General features: G+C 41.8%; 1 protein-coding gene across 1 annotated transcript in view; it reads left to right on the forward strand.

Annotated features, from left to right (window-relative positions):
• The window catches only part of LOC115156297 (low-density lipoprotein receptor-related protein 1B-like), a 575,728-nt gene that overhangs the window by 324,409 nt on the left and 231,568 nt on the right, over positions 1-19,751 (forward strand). Inside the window, exons 13-19 of the mRNA XM_029703749.1 lie at positions 1,125-1,344; positions 1,565-1,754; positions 4,287-4,409; positions 4,621-4,761; positions 5,479-5,604; positions 6,424-6,540; positions 13,943-14,023. Coding sequence (XP_029559609.1) covers positions 1,125-1,344; positions 1,565-1,754; positions 4,287-4,409; positions 4,621-4,761; positions 5,479-5,604; positions 6,424-6,540; positions 13,943-14,023 — 998 coding nt within the window. The remainder of the gene's footprint in view (positions 1-1,124; positions 1,345-1,564; positions 1,755-4,286; positions 4,410-4,620; positions 4,762-5,478; positions 5,605-6,423; positions 6,541-13,942; positions 14,024-19,751) is intronic.

Below are 19,751 nucleotides of genomic sequence, written 5' to 3' on the forward strand. Positions count from 1 at the left end.
TTCTCCTGCAAAATGTCTTGATAAACTTGGGAATTCATTTTTCCGTCAACGATAGCAAGCTGTCCAGGCCATGAGGCAGCAAAGCAGCCCCAAACCATGATGCTCCCTCCACCATACTTTACAGTTGGGATGAGATTTGGATGTTGGTGTGCTGTGCCTTTTTCTCCACACATAGTGTTATGTGTTCCTTCCAAACATCTCAACTGTAGTTTCATCTGTCCACAGAATATTTTGTCAGTAGTGCTGTGGAACATCCAGGTGCACTTTTGCAAACTTCAGACGTGCAGCAATGTTTTTTTTGGACAGCTGTGGCTTCTTCCGTGGTGTCCTCCCATGAACACCATTCTTGTTTCGTGTTTTACCTATCGTAGACTCGTCAACAGAAATGTTAGCATGTTCCAGAGATTTCTGTAAGTCTTTAGCTGACACTAGAATTCTTCTTAACCTCATTGAAGAAGAATCCTAGCGTCTCAGTCATCTTTGCAGGACGGCCACTCCTAGGGAAAGTAGCAACAGTGCTGAACTTTCTGCATTTATAGACAATTTGTATTACCGTGGACTGATGAACATCAAGGCTTTTCCAGCTTTATGCAAGTCAACACTTCTTAATCTTAGGTCTTCTGAGATCTAATTTGTTCGAGGCATGGTTCACATCAGGCAATGCTTCTTGTGAATAGCAAACTCAAATTTTGTGAGTGTTTTTTATAGGGTAAGGCAGTTCTAACCAACATCTCCAATCTCGTCTCAATGATTGGACTCCAGGTTAGCTGACTCCTGACTCCAATTTGCTTTTGGAGAAGTCCTTAGCCTAGGGGTTCACATACTTTTTCCAACCTACACTGTGAATGTTTAAATTAAGTATTCAATATAGACTAAAAAAATACAATAATTTGTGTGTTATTAGTTTTAGCACACTCTTTGTCTATTTTCTATTGAAGATTAGATCAAATTTGATGACCAATTTATGCAGAAATCCAGGTAATTCCAAAGGGTTCACATACTTTTTCTTGCCACTGTATATGTTTGATGATAAAACATATTTAATCCCCAATTAATTTGGTTCATTAGGGCTTTTTCCCCCTTAAACTCAATTGTAGGGAATGTATTATGTTTGTGAATTTCAGTTGGATGTACTGGACGGACTGGGAGGAGGATGAGGTGAACGACAGCATAGGAAGGATAGAAAAAGCATGGATGGATGGATCTAACAGACAGATATTTGTCACGTCTAATATGCTGTGGCCTAACGGCCTCACCCTAGACCATGGGACCAGCACCATGTACTGGTGTGATGCCAACTACGATCACATAGAGAAGATCTACCTCAACGGCACTGGCAGACAGGTGAGTGAAGCTGTACTCTAGCGGGCAAAAACCATTTCATCATTATAGCCATGTAATGATGTCATTTCAACCAGCTTTGCCCACTGGGATATCCCACTGTCATAGTTATCTCTGCCATTTCAGTGGTTTTTGTCTTCCCTCTGCTTTCTCAGGTCTTTGAGTACTGTTGTACAGGTTGTGCTCTTTCTTTGATAAGTGTTGTATCTGATTACTCATGCAGGTTGTGTACAATGGCAAACAGCTGAACCATCCGTTTGGGATTTCCCACTACCGTAACTCCATCTTCTGGACGGAGTACATGAACGCTTCTGTTTTCCAGCTGGATCTAACTTCTGGGGACGTTACTCTACTAAGAAGTGAGAGGCCTCCCCTGTTTGGCCTGCATGTGTACGATGCTCAGAGTCAGCAAGGTATGTCTGACTGCTTTCACTTTTCCACCCCTTATCACTAAAGCTTACCTTCGGAGAATGTAGTCTACGCAATCTTATATAGCTGTTCCTACAACTTATCACAAATTGTCCCCCACCATTACTAAAGGTTTCCTTCAGAGAATGTATTCTATGGTTAGCCCTGATGCTTATATACGCAACCTTCAAAAAAAGTGTTGCAATCTATCCACTATGGTATCTTATATAGCTGTTGGTATAATGAAAACAGTATACTCCATCGTGGGAATTATATTTCATGGCATTGGTTAGTTGTTGGATAAATTGACAGTGGCAGCAATTTTACTTTGAATTCAAGTCTATGGAAATAAAAGACTGACTCAACATAGTGCTCCCTGCTGTCTGTGTGGTGGATGATGATAGATTCCTGTTGTGGGTAGATGAATAGATAACATCAGAGAGAGATGCATGATTCGCTTTGTTGATGGTGCAGAACTGTAGGGCCTCACAGCAGGTAGAACCCTTGTTATCGTGGTGGTGAATCACTGTTTAGAGTTTAGACTAATGTGTGTGTGGAGCAGGGGGAGGTATGATTACTGTCATCTCCTCTCAGAAACAGAGAGAAGTGCCAACACTAATCATCTGCTGGGCAATCAATGGATCAAGATAAGGGGCATTTTGAGACGATTCACAGGCTTTTCATTTGTGTAATAATTTCTATTACGTTTTACATCAAAATAATACAGTTCGTTAGAGTGGTGTACGACTGTGGTATGCCAAACATGTGATGCAGAGAAAGAGTGAAAGGGAGAAAATGGCTGGCTGTATATGAGTTCTAATTCTCAGCATGGGTAAAGTAGAATTTCACTGGCCATTCCTCCAAAGCTCATGTCACCAAAGAGATGAATTGGCTCTGCTGTCCTCTGAGTATTACTTATTGACTCTCACAAAACAGAAGTCTTTATCTCATTGGCTCAGGCACTGCCTTTGGACCTGACACTAAACCAAACAAACAATGTTCTCCATGCCTCAATTTTATAAGTGACAGTTTCTTCACACATATTCCGTTTTTTGGTCTCTCTCCCTTGAGAACGGTTGGTTTTGTCCTAAAAGACTAATTATTCCCCTGAAGGGATACAACTGTCAAATCAAATCTACACAATGTCCCCAATAATTTGTTTGATATGTGGTTATACACTATACATAGAAAAGTATGTGGACACCCTTTCAAATGAGTGGATTTGGCTATTTCAGCCACACCTGTTGCTGACAGGTGTATAAAATTGAGCACACGGCCATGCAATCTCCATAGACAAACATAGAATGGCCTTACTGAAGAGCTTAGTGACTTTCAACGTGGCACCGTCATAGGATGCCACCTTTCCAACAAGTCAATTTGTCAAATATCTGCTCTGCTAGAACTGGTCCGGTCAACTGTAAGTGCTGTTATTGTGAAATGGAATCATCTAGGAGCAACAATGGCTCAGCCACAAAGTGGTAGGCCATACAAGCTCACAGAACAGGACCAAGTTCCAAACTGCTTCTGGAAGCAACATCAGCGCAAGAACTGTTTGTCGGGAGCTTCATGAAATGGTGTGTGGCCAAGCAGCTGCACACCATGTACAATGCCAATTGTTGGCTTGAGTGGTGTAAAGCTCGCTGCCATTGGACTCTGGAGCAGTGGAAGCACTTTCTCTGGAGTGATGAATCACGCTTCACCATTTGGCAGGCCGATGGATGAATCTGGGTTTGGCAGATGCCAGGAGAACGCTACCTGCCTGAATGCATAGTGCCAACTGTAAAGTTTTGTGGAGGAGGAATAATGGCCTGGGGCTGTTTTTCATGGTTTGGGCTAGGCCCCTTAGTTACAGTGAAGAGAAATCTTAACGCTACAGCATACAATGACATTCTAGACGATTCTGTGCTTCCAACTTGGGAAGGCCCTTTCCTGTTTCAGCATGACAATGCCCCCGTGCACAAAGCAAGGTCCATACAGAAATGGTTTGTTGAGATCGGTGTGGAAGAACTTGACTGGCCTGCACAGAGTCTTGACCTCAACCCCATTGAACACCTTTGGGATTAATTGGAACGCCGACTGCGAGCCAGGCCTAATCACCCAACATACGTCCCGACCTCACTAATGCTCTTGTGGCTGAATGGAAGCAAGTCCCCACAGAAATATTCCAACATTTAGTGGAAAGCCTTCTCAGAAGAGTTGAGGTTGTTTTTGCAGCAAAGGTGTGCCTGCTCCATATTAAGGCCTATGATTTTGGAATGAGATGTTCAACGAGCAGTTGTCCACATACCTTTGGCCATGTAGTGTAGATGACGTGGCACCCACCTGCCACATTCTTCTCAAACAGGAAATGGCTTTTGTGTTAAGATGTTTTATGTGTGTTTCTTCACAATTCACATTGATCTCTGCACAGTTGTTCATAGAGAGATGACGACAGACAGAACAACAGAGACACATGACAAAATACAATAATAATGCTTTAGAAGAATAGGATTTGAGGTAAACAGTGGTATTATTTTTTTCCTACTCTGTATTTCCAGGTGACAATGCATGCAGTGTGAATTATGGGGGATGCGGTACCCTCTGCCTCGCTATCCCAGGGGGCAGAGTGTGTGCCTGTGCTGACAACCAGCTCCTGGAGAAGAACAATGTCACCTGCTCAGGTACTGTAAGACCATGCAGTGAATCAGCCAGAGCAGTATATTGCACTGTAGACAAACTATGAATATGGTTTTCTCTCACAGCTATTTTGTGTGATTTCAGTGTAAAGTATGCTTTACTTTTCCATGGAATTCATTCCACTTTGGTTTAATTTGTCTCATGTCTGTTTCTCTGATATTAATGTTAGTTTTTCTGTTATGTCTGTTAATAAAGTGTCGTCTGGGGTGGTGGAGCCACAGCACTGTAAGAGCGATGAGTTTCAGTGTAGTAACCATCGTTGTATCCGTGCGTCATGGAAGTGCGACGGGGACGATGACTGTCTGGATGGGAGTGACGAGGAGATCCATAGCTGCTGTGTGTATTTATCTGTCCACCCCACCCAGCACACACACACACACACACACACACACACACACACACACACACACACACACACAAACATCACTTAGCATGCAACATTGCACAAAGTGATATTTTCTTGCTATCAACTTTTATCTCACTAAATGTCATGATATGATTCAAAGATGGTGAATACGGCCCCCCTCCCCTCTTTTCTTTCCCTCATCCCCCATCTATTCGCCTCAGAAGAGAATTTGCTGTTGAGTGGATCGATAAGATAAACACCATGTTAGACGCTTGGGTGCTGACTCATTTCTCACTATGAAAAATCCTATAATGTAATCTTCTGCCAGAATTATCAGAATTGCTAAATCTATTATCTGCTCTGCTGGAATGTCAGCATGGTTTTTCAAAGTGTTCTCCTTTGGGGACAGCCGAAGAACCCTTTTAGGTTTTAGATAGCACCTTTTTTTCTAACAGTGTATAACAAGGTTTGGGACATTCTCTGACCCAAATTCCTGCTTCGCATTGATGTCTGTCATTCTCTGTGGTTTGTACTGTACCTCAGATTTTTGTGAAGTTAAAGTTGGACTTTTAAAGTTAGAAACTGTAAATGTCATATTTTTAAATCCTTTAGAAGGCAAATTCCATTCCACAAAGAAGTTCAACTAGGACATTTTTTAAACAAAAAACCTTGCTTTGGTAATATGTGTCTCTGTCAATCTGTTTCAGCGAACCACAGTTGTTCCAATGACCAGTTCAAGTGCCTCAACAACCACTGCATCCCTAAGAGATGGCTGTGTGATGGAACCAATGACTGTGGGAACAATGAGGATGAGTCCAACACCACATGTTCAGGTAACTGATACAATACCTCAGCTTTTTCTCAGATCTGCAGTCTAGCAATTGTGTTATGTAGTAGAGCTACCTGGCGTTTTCTGAGCTCTGGAAATATATTGATGTGGTATATTTCAGTTATGCAGTTGGACTGTGTATTGTAAAGAAAATATATCAAACCTCTGCCCCCTTAAAAACTCTGCTTAGAGTTTTATGCATAAGCTCTACATTGACAGATAGGTTTCAGCACATCACAATATCAAATAGCAACATTCATAGTGGTGTCTTATGGCACTAAACAAGGCAGCAGCTACAGTGTGATCAATCTCATGTGAAAGCTCAGAATCAAAGAAGTTTAGCACTCTCAAGAGTTAACTTTTCCTGATATTGATTTAGTGTCAGAATCACTTATGTCTGACCCTGCAGAAGTGTTTTTTCCCTCCTCACAATAAGAGCTCTTAGCCTTCCAGGATCAATCAATGGATATCAGTGGGGGTGACTAATGTTGCCTTGTAATCAGATAGACATGCATGTTACACAGCACCAACCACCTCGTGTGCTATGCTGGTGCTGCTTTCCTTGCATGTCTGTCTCTGTCATGGACATAGAGTACATGTGACTGAAAGGTTTGCGTAAGGGCGCCACTCGTTTCCTCCAGACTTGATATATGTGATATATCTGTGATGGAGAGATCAATTTAAGCTCCACAGGCCTGACATTGACATGCCATATGATTGAATGATCATTAGGGTGCTGAACACGTCTGGCTTTGACTTGATACCCATGTGATTGAATTACAAATGCTCTTCTGTCTTCCATGTCTCTCTCTCGCTCTCTCAGCCCAGGCCTGTCAGCCCAACCAGTTCTCCTGTCGGAACGGACGCTGTATCCCCCTGGCCTGGCGCTGCGACCGGGACAACGACTGCGGGGACATGTCCGACGAGACATCATCCTGTGGTGAGTCAGACTCTGAATCTGCATTCTCTGGTCCTGAAACCAGTCAAGAATTTTTTTTTTTTTTTTTACACATCTACCCCCATTGACATCGATGCATGATTTATATGATTGTTAAGTGGGTTAAGCTTGAGCATGTCAAGTTAGGTTTTGGCCCTAAAAGAGTATTCAAACTAAAAGGACCTTGTAGACCTGTTAACACAATAGACCACACACTCTCTCTGGGAAGCCACAGTGTAAAGGAAAGTGCAGGGTTTAGAAACGGCAAGAGAGGCTTTCAAAGAAGATGTGACCACTGTTATGATGACACTGACAGTTCTGACGATTCTATTGACCACATCCCCAACCTTGAAAGGAAACCAAAAGGATATACTGCTGTGAGCTGTAGCTCAAAGGAAATGGTTCAGTGGAAAAGACCGCTCAGCCTATAGTGACCTAACTACACCAGAGAAGCCTTAAAAGCATTGCAAAAATATAACCTCCTGGTGAGACAACTGAATGCTAGCTTGACTATTTGAACTCTTAGTGTGTGTTCTTGTCTAGTGCACAGCAGCCGGTTTCTTATATTTCTCTCAAAGTATAGCCTTAGTGCTTTCCTCTCTCTTAAAGGAGATATAATGTTTGGTCTTAGATCCTAGTTTTTGGGAACTAAAATGCAATATCCACTTGAACAAACAAATATCCAATTTCTCAAACACAGGTTGTTGAATACCATTACTGAGCAGACTATTGGGTTACCTTTGAGTTGGCATAGTATTGGTTGTGTAGGGGTGCATGAGTGTACCAGTGTGCTTGTTATTGGTTGACCAGTAGTGCTGTGAAATAAGAATAGAGATATTTTAACATGTCCTTTTCATCTGACACACTGTTTTCATTCTGTTTCCCCTAAAACAAATTTTCTGACAAGAATGTCCCATTTCTTAATTTATTAGGACCTTGAATACTTTCTTGTCTCTCTATTTTCTTTCGCTTGCTTCATTCATGTAAGAAGTGAGTTTTAGCACTTACATTACTTAGTCCTCTGGGCCAGGAGCTCAGAATTCACTAGCTCAGTGTTCTAACTTACAATTAGAAAGTTGCTGCCAAATAAGACTTGTAGTATTATTTTATTAACGTTTTATTATTATTGCAGAATTACAGGATCTATCAAAACTGATATCAAAGTAAGTTTTAGTGCATGTAATTTGAATGACCGAACAGTTTATTTAGTTTTCATATGGTAGACTTTATTTCTGTATGGTACTATAGTCAAATCTCGCAACTATACTATTTTGACTCGTTCAGAGGGAACTTTCCTGGCCATAAATTCTGTATTTAGTGATGTGATGTGGAAATAGAATTACTCAAAAAGTGTAAAAGAAGTGGGAAAAAATCATTTGAAAGGTTTTTAAACCTCTTTGATGTTAAGTCCCCTATTTAGCAGACTTTGAGAGGTTCTGGACCGGCTACGACTGACATTTTGGTGTACAAAGCGCTCTGTGAACATCGCTTCACACCCAACATTTGCATCGGGAGTGACGTGTAACATTTTCTGGCCTATCCAGACAACGAATCGATTTTCTCTCCCTCTGATCGACAGAGCCCAGCCTGAGAGATGGCATATTAAAGGGGACAGTCTAGCGATTTCAGCAATCGTGGTCCCATGTTGCTCTGATATTCGCAGCCAGATATAGAGCTCTCAACATGAAAAAATACTAAATCATTTTGTATAATTGAAACACAACCACTTTATGTTGGTCCCAGAGGGATGAAATCACATTGTTTGTAATGCTGAAGTTTTAACGTGTCTGCAGACATTCGAGTGGTGTCTCTGCGTCGACTCAGATGAGGCTTGGTATGGCAGAAAATGCTCTGTCGTCAGTTATATGAAATGGGGCCAAATTTGTAGTCACTAAATACACTACATGGACAAAAGTATGTGGACACTGCTCGTCTAACTCATTCCAAAACCATAGGCCTTAATATGGAGTTGGTCCCCTCTTTGCTGCTATAACATCCTCCGCTCTTCTGGGAAGGCTTTCCACTAGATGTTAGAACATTTCTGCGGGGACTTGCTTCCATTCAGCCAAAAGAGCATTAGTGAGGTCGGGCACTGATGTTGGGCCATAAGGCCTGTTCCAATTAATCCCAAAGGCGTTTGATGGGGTTGAGGTCAGGACTCTGTGCAGGTCAGTCAAGTTCTTCCACAGTGATCTCAACAAACCATTTTTGTATGGACCTCGCTTTGTGCACGGGGGCATTGTCATGCTGAAACAGGAAAGGGCCTTCCCAAACTGTTGCCACAATGTTGAAAGTATAGAATTCTCTAGAATGTCATTGTATGCTGCAGCATTAAGATTTCACTTCACTGGAACTAAGGGACCTAGCACGAACCACGAACAACAGCCCCAGACCATTACTCCTCAACTTTACAGTTGGCACTATGCATTCGGGCAGGTAGCGTTCTCCCGGAATCCGTCAAACATAGATTTGACCGTTGGACTGCCAGATGGTGAAGCGTGATTCATCACTCCAGAGAACGTATTTTCACTGCTCCAGAGTCCCTTAGCGGTGAGCTTTACACCACTCCAGCCGAAACTTGGCATTGCACATGGGGATCTTAGGCTTGTGTGTGCCTGTTCGGCCATGGAAACCCATTTCATGAAGCTCCCGACAAATAGTTATTGTGCTGACGATGCTTCCAGATGCAGTTTGGAACTCAGTAGTGTGTTGCAACCGAGGACAGATGATTTGTATGCTCTACGCCCTTCAGCATTCGCCGGTCCCTTTCTGTGAGCTTGTGTGGCCTACCACACAAGCTCACAGCTTGTGGCTGAGCCCTTGTTGCTCCTAGACATTTCCACTTCACAATAACAGCACTTACATTTCACGGGGGCAGCTCTAGCAGGGCAGACATTTGACAAACTGACTTGTTGGAAAGGTGGCATCCTGTGACGGTGACACGTTGAAAGTCACTGAGCTCTTCAGTAAGGCCATTCTAATGCAATGTTTGTCTATGGAGGTTGCATGGCTGTCTGCTCAATTTTATACACCTGTCAGCAACGGGTGTGGCTGAAATAGCAGAATCCACTTATTTAAAGGTGTGTCTACCTACTTTTGGCAATGTAGCGTATGATAATTTTCATTTTATAGTTATAAGAAAGATTAAATCTCATAGTAAGTCATTTATAATTTTACTGTTACTATATTTTGAAAGCATTTCAGTCATTTCAAGCCCTATTCCCCCCACTTTTGTTGAGTAGGGAAAAAAGAATGTATGATTTTTTTATATTTTCATGTTTTCATAATATTTGTACTATGCATTTTAGCTTCTATCCTCAAATGTGAGTCAATGTGTAACTATTTTTACCAGAAAAGTGAGTTCCAGAACTTTCTAGAACTATGCAGCATTATAGTTTTTATTTATGGCCATCTCATGAAAATGAATTACTCTTGGATATGTCTATTTAGATGAAAATCTACATTTTGCTGTAACGTTCAACCTCCCATCCCTTCACTGTATGTAGTAAGGATGGCACATATCAGTCTCTGATGATCAGTGCCAGGCGCTGCATAGTGTTGCATCGACTCCGACTCTCCTTTGTGTGCCTACTAAGCTGCTTCAATACACAGTCACCTTCAACCAGAGTGTAAGCTGTAATTAAAGTTTATGCTCGGCTTCATTCAATCATAATCAAGCTGCGCTCCAAAACATATTCTCTCCCATACTGTTGTTTGAGGTTCCTCAGGCATTACTGCTCTGTAGGAGTTCTCACCGCATCTCTGGCAGTTCAATTTGCTCCACTGCAGCGACGATGTGTTTTAAACACCTGAAGCTCCACACATCGTGGTGCCACTGCCATTTGAGATGGATGCTAATTTGAATTTTGTTTGCCAGAAGTATGGTAGTTGTCAACCTGTATGTTGAACCCAGAATCTCCCCTCCATCGACTAGACTGAGAAACTAACCAGACATTATTTATGCATGTTGATATTTATTTTGAATGAGTGTTAAACCTCAACCAGACGGTCGGTGTCGGAGATAACTAAAATCCTTAGAACGAAAATGTAGAAGATGAGTGTGAAAAACATTCACTATGTCCTAGCTAATGCCCTAGGTGTTTGTAGCAGTAGGGATTCCAAATAATCCAATAAAATGTAGTCTCTGAATTCAAACCAGTCAATAAAGCTCCTGGCCTCCAATGGAAATATCTCAGAAAGTGTGTTATATGTGATGTGAATACAAATGCAGATCACATGTATTTAGCGGTCATCCACATCCATATGCCCAGATTCACATTGACACTAATAGTGGGTGGAATATTTAGCCACCAGCACCATCAACAACAGTTAGAGAAAGTGAGAGCTGGTGTCTCTTTGAGCACACTGGAAGAAGTAAGGAGCAGATGTTGGTTAATTACCGAGGTGTTAGTTGGTTTTAAACAGGCAGCTAGCAGAGTCACTGTCTGTCAAAGCAGCAAAAGCTGGTGTGTTTAGGTGGTTGTTTTTCCACCAAGCTCACCACTTGGTGGAAAAACCAACCTTGCTTAACTCCCAATGGGAAAACTGTTTCTTGTTGTGCTGCCACTGCTGCACTCTGTCATCAATTAAAGCAGCGTTTCTTTCTCTACATTATTTTGGATTAACCAAAGGCAAAACATCTGGACATGTATCATGTTTGTTTCTGTCTCCAATTACATTTTTTATGTCAAGTTTTTGTCTTAATGCCTGAATCTGTATTTTTGCAGCTGTCATTGATGAGACTTAATTATGAGTTTTGATTAGTTTGAATGTGATTTGAAGCACTTCTTAGAATCTTAGATTAGCTTTTCTACCTGAAAACAAGCATCATAGTTTTTTTCTAAGAAATACAGAACACATTTTAACCGTTCCAAAAGGTGCATGCAAATTAAGGGTGCCATTTACAACAGCTACACTTGCATGCAACACACTGTATGTCCATGGAGAACAAGAGCACTTCCTCCCAGGCTAGGAAACACTGTCACCACCGATAAATCTACGATAATCGAGAATTTCAATAAGCATTTTTCTATGGCTGGCCATGCTTTCCACCAGGCTAACCCTACCCCGGTCAACAGCTCTGCACCCCCCACAGCAACTTGCCCAAGCCTCCCCCATTTCTCCTTCACCCAAATCCAGAGAGCTGATGTTCTGAAAGAGCTGCAAAATCTGGACCACTACAAATCAGCTGGGCTAGACAATCTGGACCCTCTCTTTCTAAAATGATCCGCCGAAATTGTTGCAACCCTTATTACTAGCCTGTTCAACCTCTCTTTCGTATCGTCTGAGATCCCTAAAGATTGGAAAGCTGCCGCAGTCATCCCCCTCTTCAAAGGGGGAGACACTCTAGACCCAAACTGTTACAGACATATATCTATCCTACCCTGTCTTTCTAAAGTCTTCGAAAGCCAAGTTAACAAACAGATCACCGACAATTTCGAATCCCACCGTACCTTCTCCGCTATGCAATCTGGTTTCCGAGCTGGTCATGGATGCACCGCATCCATGCTCAAGGTCCTAAACGATATCATAACCGCCATCGATAAAAGACAATACTGTGCAGCCGTCTTCATCGACCTGGCTTAGGCTTTCGACTCTGTCAATCACCGCATTCTTATCGGCAGACTCAACAGCCTTGGTTTCACAAATGACTGCCTTGCCTGGTTCACCAACTACTTCACTGATAGAGTTCAGTGTGTCAAATCGAAGGGCCTGTTGTCCGGACCTCTGTCAGTCTCTATGGGAGTGCCACAGGGTTTAATTCTCTTGCCGACTCTTTTCTCTGTATACATCAATGATGTCGCTCTTGCTGTTGGTGATTGTCTAATCCACCTCTAAGCAGACGACACCATTCTGTATAATTATGGCCCTTCTTTGGACACTGTGTTAACAAACCTCCAGATGAGCTTCAATGCCATACAACACTCCTTCCGTGGCCTCCAACTGCTCTTAAATGCAAGTAAAACTAAATGCATGCTCTTCCACCGATCGCTGCCCGCACCCACCCACCCGTCTAGCATCACTACTCTGGATGGTTCTGACTTAGAATATGTGGACAACTACAAATACCTAGGTGTCTGGTTAGACTGTAAACGCTCCTTCCAGACTCACATTAAGCATCTCCAATCCAAAATGAAATATAGAATCGGCTTCCTATTTTGCAACAAAGCATCCTTCGCTCATGCTGCCAAACATACCCTCGTAAAACTGACTATCCTACCGATCCTTGACTTCAGCAATGTCATTTACAAAATAGCCTCCAACACTCTACTCAGCCAATTGGATGTAGTCTATCACAGTGCCATCAATTTTGTCACCAAAGCCCCATATACTACCCACCACTACGACCTGTATGCTCTCGTTGGCTGGCCCTCGCTTCATGTTCATCGCCAAACCCACTGGCTCCAGGGCATTTATAAGTCTTTGCTAGGCAAAGCCCTGCCTTATCTTAGCTCACTGGTCACCATAGCAGCACCCACCAGTAGCACGCGCTCCAGCAGGTATATTTCACTGGTCATCCCCAAAGCCAACTACTCCCTTGGCCACCTTTCCTTCCAGTTCTCTGCTGCCAATGACTGGAACGTTTGCAAAAATCACTGAAGCTGGAGTCTTATATCTCCCTCACTAACTTTAAGCACCAGCTGTCAGAGCAGCTTACCGATCATTGCACATGTACATAGCCCATCTGTAAATAGCCCACCCAACTACCTCATCCCCATATTGTTTTACATTTTTGTTGCTCCTTTGCACCCCAGTATCTCTACTTGCACATTTATCTTCTGCACATCTATCACTCCAGTGTTTAATTGCTAAATTGTAATTATTTTGCCACTTTGGCCTATTTATTGCCTTACCTCCCTAATCTTACTACATTTGCACACACTGTATATAGACTTTCTATTGTGTTATTGACTGTACGTTTGTTTATCCCATGTGTAACTCTGTGTTGTTTGTGTCGCACTGCTTTGCTTTATCTTGGCCAGTTCGCAGTTGTAAATGAGAACTTGTTCTCAACTGGCCTACCTGCATAAAAAAAGGTGAAATAAAAAAACACCTCAAGTATTAGAATATTCGTTAGCCATATTTCCATTCATTTCCATATGTTTAGCATAACATTCAGTGTGGTGTTGAGATAGCTCTTATTAACTTACTTAGGAATTGATTTCAACCTGCAACACACATATAGTGAAAAAGATTAGTAATCGGGACACTGTGGGTTAATACAGGGCTTGTTTTAAGGGTGTGCTGTTGACCACACACAAAACAATATATACTGTTGCAATATGAGTTGGAATGGAGTGTTTGTAACCAGTTTTAGACAAAGTATTTTCAGAATAAATGTAGCCCTACGGGTTTGGGCTTTAAATAACTGTAGTTGACTGTCTCTTTGCTCTTATGTCTATAGCATTGCCGACCTGTGAACCACTCACCCAGTTCAGCTGTTCCAATGGGAGATGCATCAGTGTCAAGTGGCATTGTGACTCAGGTACGTTCCTACTGAAAACCTACAGCAGTGTTTCCTCAACAACCATCAGGGCTTCAACAAAAATAAACAACTTTGAGGTCAGAATACTTGAGGACCGGAGTAGAAAAACACTGAGCTACTGTACATTTCACTTGCACCTTGTATAACCCACAACCTTGAAATCAACCACGATCTCCTTCTGTAACGAAAGTGGTTCGGAGAACCACACTCTTCCCACTATGCACACCACGTCATTTCAACTTGGATATTTGGGTAATATTTGGTTGAGACATTGATCAATGAGATTATATCCTTTACTCAACCATTTTTTGTTTAGTTGTCATCTAAATGTGTTATCAATGTGCGCGCTTTCAACCATTTGAAAGCACAAAAAGTTAAAATGGGAATACTTTATCAGATATTTGGTATTTATACAACAACTTAATGTGTTGTCTGTGCTTTATCTAATAGAACAACCAACTGTTCTGGATTGCAGTTGAGATTACAGTAGAAGTATGTAGTGCAAGTGATCAATGCTGTTTGAGATTTGCACAGATTATTGTGCAGAATCAGCAATTGTGAAGATTTCTACAGACCTGCAATCTTTGCGTGCTATCTTAAACATGCACACTTCCTATGATTACATAAGAAGACATTTATAGTTACAGTAAGAGAGCCTTAACTTTAGGCTTTTAACTGTATTACAAAAGTCCTATTGAATTGTGTTTGGTTGCCTTCAGATAGTACTCACACGCCTTGACTTTTTCCACATTTTGTTGTGTTACAGCCTGAATGTAAATGTTGTGTCACTGGCCTACACACAATACCCCATAATGTCAAAATGGAATTATGATTTTAGACATTTTTACTAATTAATAAAAAATGAAAACCTGAAAAGTCTTGAGTCAATAAGTATTTAACGCCTTTGTTATGGCAAGTCTAAATAATTTCAGGAGTAAAAATTCACATAAATTGCATGGACTAATTATGTTTAACATGATTTTTGAATGACTACATCATTTCTGTACCCCACATACAATTATCTATAAGGTCCCTCAGTCGAGCAATGAATTTCAAATACAGATTCAACCACAAAAACCAGGGAGATTTTCCAATGCCTCACAAAAAAATGGCACGCATTGGTAGATAGGTAAAAATAATACAAGCTGACATTAAATGTCTAATTGAGCATGGTGACGTTATTAATTACACTTTGGATGGTGTATCAATACACACAGTCACATTTTTTACATTTTTTTTTTCACTACAAAGATACAGGTGTCCTTCCTCACTCAGTTGCCAGGGATTTCACCATGAGGCCAACGGTGACTTTAAAACAGTTACAGTGTTTAATGGCTGTGATAGGAGAACACTGAGGATGAACCAACAGTATTGTTGTTACTCCTACCAACAATATTGTAGTTACTTCTACTAACCAAAATGACAGAGTGAAAAGAAGAAGACCTGTACAGAATACAAATACTCCTAAACATCCATCCTGTTTGCAATAAGGCACCAAAGTAAAACTACAAATAAAAGTCTGGTAAAGAAATTAACTTTATATCCTGAATACAAAGCGTTAGGTTTGGGGCAAATCCAACATCACACTTCACTGAGTACCACTCTTCATATTTTCAAGCATGGTTGTGGCTGCATCATGTTATGGGTAGCTTGTCATCAGGAAGGACTAGGAAGTTTTGTAGCATAAATAGAGCTAAGAACAGCCAAATCCTAGAAGAAAACCTTCTTCAGTCTACTTTCCAACAGACACTGAGAAACAAATGCACCTTTTAGCTAAACAATAATCAACTGTGGCTCAGTTGGTAGAGCACGTCAATTGCAATGCCAGGGCTGTGGGTTCGATTCCCACGAGGGACCAGTATGGACAAATATGAAAATGTATGCACTAACTACTGTAAATCACTCTGGATAAGAGTGTCTGCTAAATGACTACAATTTAACAACCTAAAATACAAGGCCAAATATACACTGGTTGCTTACCAAGTTATAGTTTTGACTTAAATCGTCTTGAACATCTATGGCAAGACTTGAAAATGTCTGTCTCGCAATGATCAACAAAAACTTGACAGAGCTTGAATAATTTTACAAATAATCATGTGCAAATATTATACAATCCAGGTGTAATTGCTGCCAAAGGTGATTCTAACATGTATTTAATCAGGGATGTGAATACTTATGTAAATTAGATATTTCTGTATTTCATTTTCAATACATTTGCAAACATTTCTAAAAACATGTTTTCACTTTTTCATTGTGGGGTATTGTGTGTAGATAGAATTTATCAATTTTTATCCATTTTGAATTCAGGCTGTAACACAACAAAATGTGGAATAAGTCAAGGGGTATGAATACTTTCTGAATGCACTGTATCTAATGCTTGGATAGTTTCATCTGAGCCACTGGCTTAATCCTATTCTTTAACTTTTATTTTTGGTTTAGTTGGAGATGTGAATCCAACATATAACTTGTTAACTTGTCAACACAACCAAGCGAACGAAACAGCGCCTCGCTGTCTCAGTATGTGTAGCTTATCTAGGCTATCTGAAGCTGTCTGGTCAGAAAGAGTATGACATTGCTGCCACCTGTAACATTGAATGTAAGGGAAGCCCGAGCGCATTTGGCCTCCCATGATAAAAAATATATAAAATAATAGCATATCAGCGTTGAGCTAAACTGAGTGAGCTCAACTGTGAATGGTCCTGTCACACCAAAAAAAAGTATCCAGGGGAAGCCAGGTTGGATTTGGCTTCATGGTAATCACATCACAAGCCAAATGTCATTATTGACAGAACAAAAGTTGAATTGTTGTGTTGTTGTGTTGTTGTTCTACGGTGGCTAGCTAGCTAGCTAAAATGGTCCCTTTCCTAAATTATCCATGGATGGAGATAGGGATTTGGACTTGTGGTTTGACTTACATCTCGGTACTGGCCAATGATTATAACAGTGATTGTGATCCAACCATAAATTCATACAATATGCCCCTAGCCTGAGAGGATGGAAGTTCAACAAGTAGCTACTAGATGTAGTATGCTAATGTTAACTTAGATTTTTGGTTTAGATGGAGATGTGAATACAACATTATCAATTATTAACTTGTAGACAAACTGGAATTAAAGCCAGACTAAGTCAATGGCACAGATGGAACTATCCAAGCAGAAAATACAAGATCCCCTTCAAATGTTGATATTTGGTTGTGTTGACAACCAAACACAATTCAATAACAAGTTGAATTCCTCCACTATTGGTGGAGGAACACAATGGCGCCGACAGAGAGGGCTGCCTCTCTTCTAGTTCTTAGAAAACTTTGCATTATTTTGCATTATTTCGTTTTCTTATGTGTTACATTGTTATCCCAGAAAATGTTATGTGTTATTACAAACAGCCGGGAAGAACAAAAGGATATCAGAGGAGGCACGCTCACCACCCACCGCTTCCGAGTATATTACTCACTAATGTTCAGTCCCAGGATAACAAAGTTGATGAGATCAGGGCAAGGGTTTCTTTCCAGAGAGACATCAGGGATGGTAACATACTCTTTTTCTCGGAAACATGGCTCCCCCGGGATATACTGTCGGAGTTGGTACAGCCATCTGGATTCTCAGACCATTGTTATTCCAACTTCCGGGATCCTTTCGAGGCCCTCCCCCGCTCTCCTTTTGGCAAATCTAACCACGACTCCATTTTGCTCCTCCCTTCCTATAGGCAGAAACTCAAACAGGAAGTACTCGTGCTAAGGACTATTCAAAGCTGGTCTGACCAATCAGAATCCACGCTTCAAGATTGATCACGCGGAATAATATTGACGTGTACACTGAGACGGTTGCTGATTTCATCAAGAAGTGTATAGGAGATCTTGTACCCACTGTGACTACCCTAACAAAGTGCGAACCAAGGTGACTGGGAATATGGCAGAATACAAAAAGAGTTGTCATTCCCTCCGCAAGGAAATCAAACAGGAAAAACATCAGTATACAGACAAAGTGGAGTCGCAATTCAACGGCTCAGACACGTGACATATGTGGCAGGGTCCACAGACAATCACGGACTACAAAAGGAAAACCAGCCTCTTCGCGGACACTGACGTCTTGCTTCTGGACAAGCTAAATACGTTCTTTGCCCGCTTTGAGGATAACACAGTGCCACCAACGTGGCCAGCTACCAAGGACTATGGGCTCTCCTTCTCCTAGGCCGACGTAAGACATTTAAACGTGTTAACCCTCGCAAGGCTGCCGGCCCAGACGGCATGCCTAGCCGCAACCTCATAGCATGTGCAGACCAGCTGGTTGGTGTGTTTACGGACATATTCAATCTCTCCATATTCCAGTCTGGTGTCCCCACATGCTTTAAGATGGCCATGCTACTTTCTTGTACCCAAGAATGCAAAGGTAACTGAATTAAATGACTGTCGCCCTGTAGCACTCATTTCTGTCATCATGAAGTGCTTTGAGAGACCAGTCAAGGATCATATCACCTCCACCTTACCCGTCACCCTAGACCAACTTCAATTTGCTTACTGGCCCAAAAGGTCCACAGATGATGCAATCGCCATCACACTGCACACTGCCCTATCCCATCTGGAAAAGAGGAATACCTATGTAAGAATGCTGTTCATCGACTACAGCTCAGCATTCAACACCATAGTACCCTCCAAGCTCATCATGAAGCTTGAGTCCCTGGGTTTGAACCCCGCCCTGTGAAATTGGGTCTTGGACTTCCTGACGGGCCGTCCCCAGGTAGTGTAGGTAGGAAACAACATCTCCACTTCACTGATCTTCAACACTGGGGCCCCACAAGTGTGCATGCTCAGCCCGCTCCTGTACTCCCTGTTCACCCATAACTGCGTGGCCATGCACACCTCCAACTCATTCATCAAGTATGCAGATGACACAACAGTAGTAGGCTTGATTACCAACAATGACAACGAGACAGCCTACAGGGAGGAGGTGATGGCTTTGGGAGTGTGGTGTCAGGAAAATAACCTCTCACTTAACGTCAACAAAACAAAGAAGATGATCGTGGACTTGTAGGAAACAGCAGAGGGCACCCCCCGATCCACATCGATAGGACAGCAGTGGAGAAGGTGGAATGTTTAAATTCCTCGGCGTACATATCATTGACAAGCTGATATGGTCCACCCACACAGACAGTGAGGTGAAGAAGGCGCAACAGAACTTCAACCTCAGGAGGCTAAATAAATGTGTCTTGTCACCTAAAACCCTCACAAACTTTTACAGATGCACAATTGAGAGCATCCTGTCGGACTGTATCACAGCCTGGTATGGCAACTGCACCGCCCACAACTGCAGGGCTCTCCAGAGGGTGGTGCGGTCTGCACAACGCATCACCGGGGGCAAACTATCTTTTCTCCAGGACACTAACAGCACCTGATGTCACAGGAAGGCCAAAAAGATCATCAAGGACAACAACCACCCTGTTCACTGCCTGTTCACCCCGCTATCATCCAGAAGACGAGGTCAGTACAGGTGCATCAAAGCTGGGACCGAGAGACTGAAAAACAGCTTCTATCTTAAGGCTATCAGACTGTTAAATTGCCATCACAGACTTGAAATCATTGACCACTTTAATAAATGGAGCACTAGTCACTTTAATAATGTTTACATAACTTCCATTACTCATCTCATATGTATATACTGTATTCTATACTATATACTGTATCTTAGTCTATGCCACTCTGACATTGTTCATCCATATATATTCTTAATTCCAT

This window comes from Salmo trutta, chromosome 20 (assembly GCF_901001165.1).
Source record: "Salmo trutta chromosome 20, fSalTru1.1, whole genome shotgun sequence".
Classification (NCBI taxonomy): Eukaryota; Metazoa; Chordata; class Actinopteri; order Salmoniformes; family Salmonidae; genus Salmo; species Salmo trutta.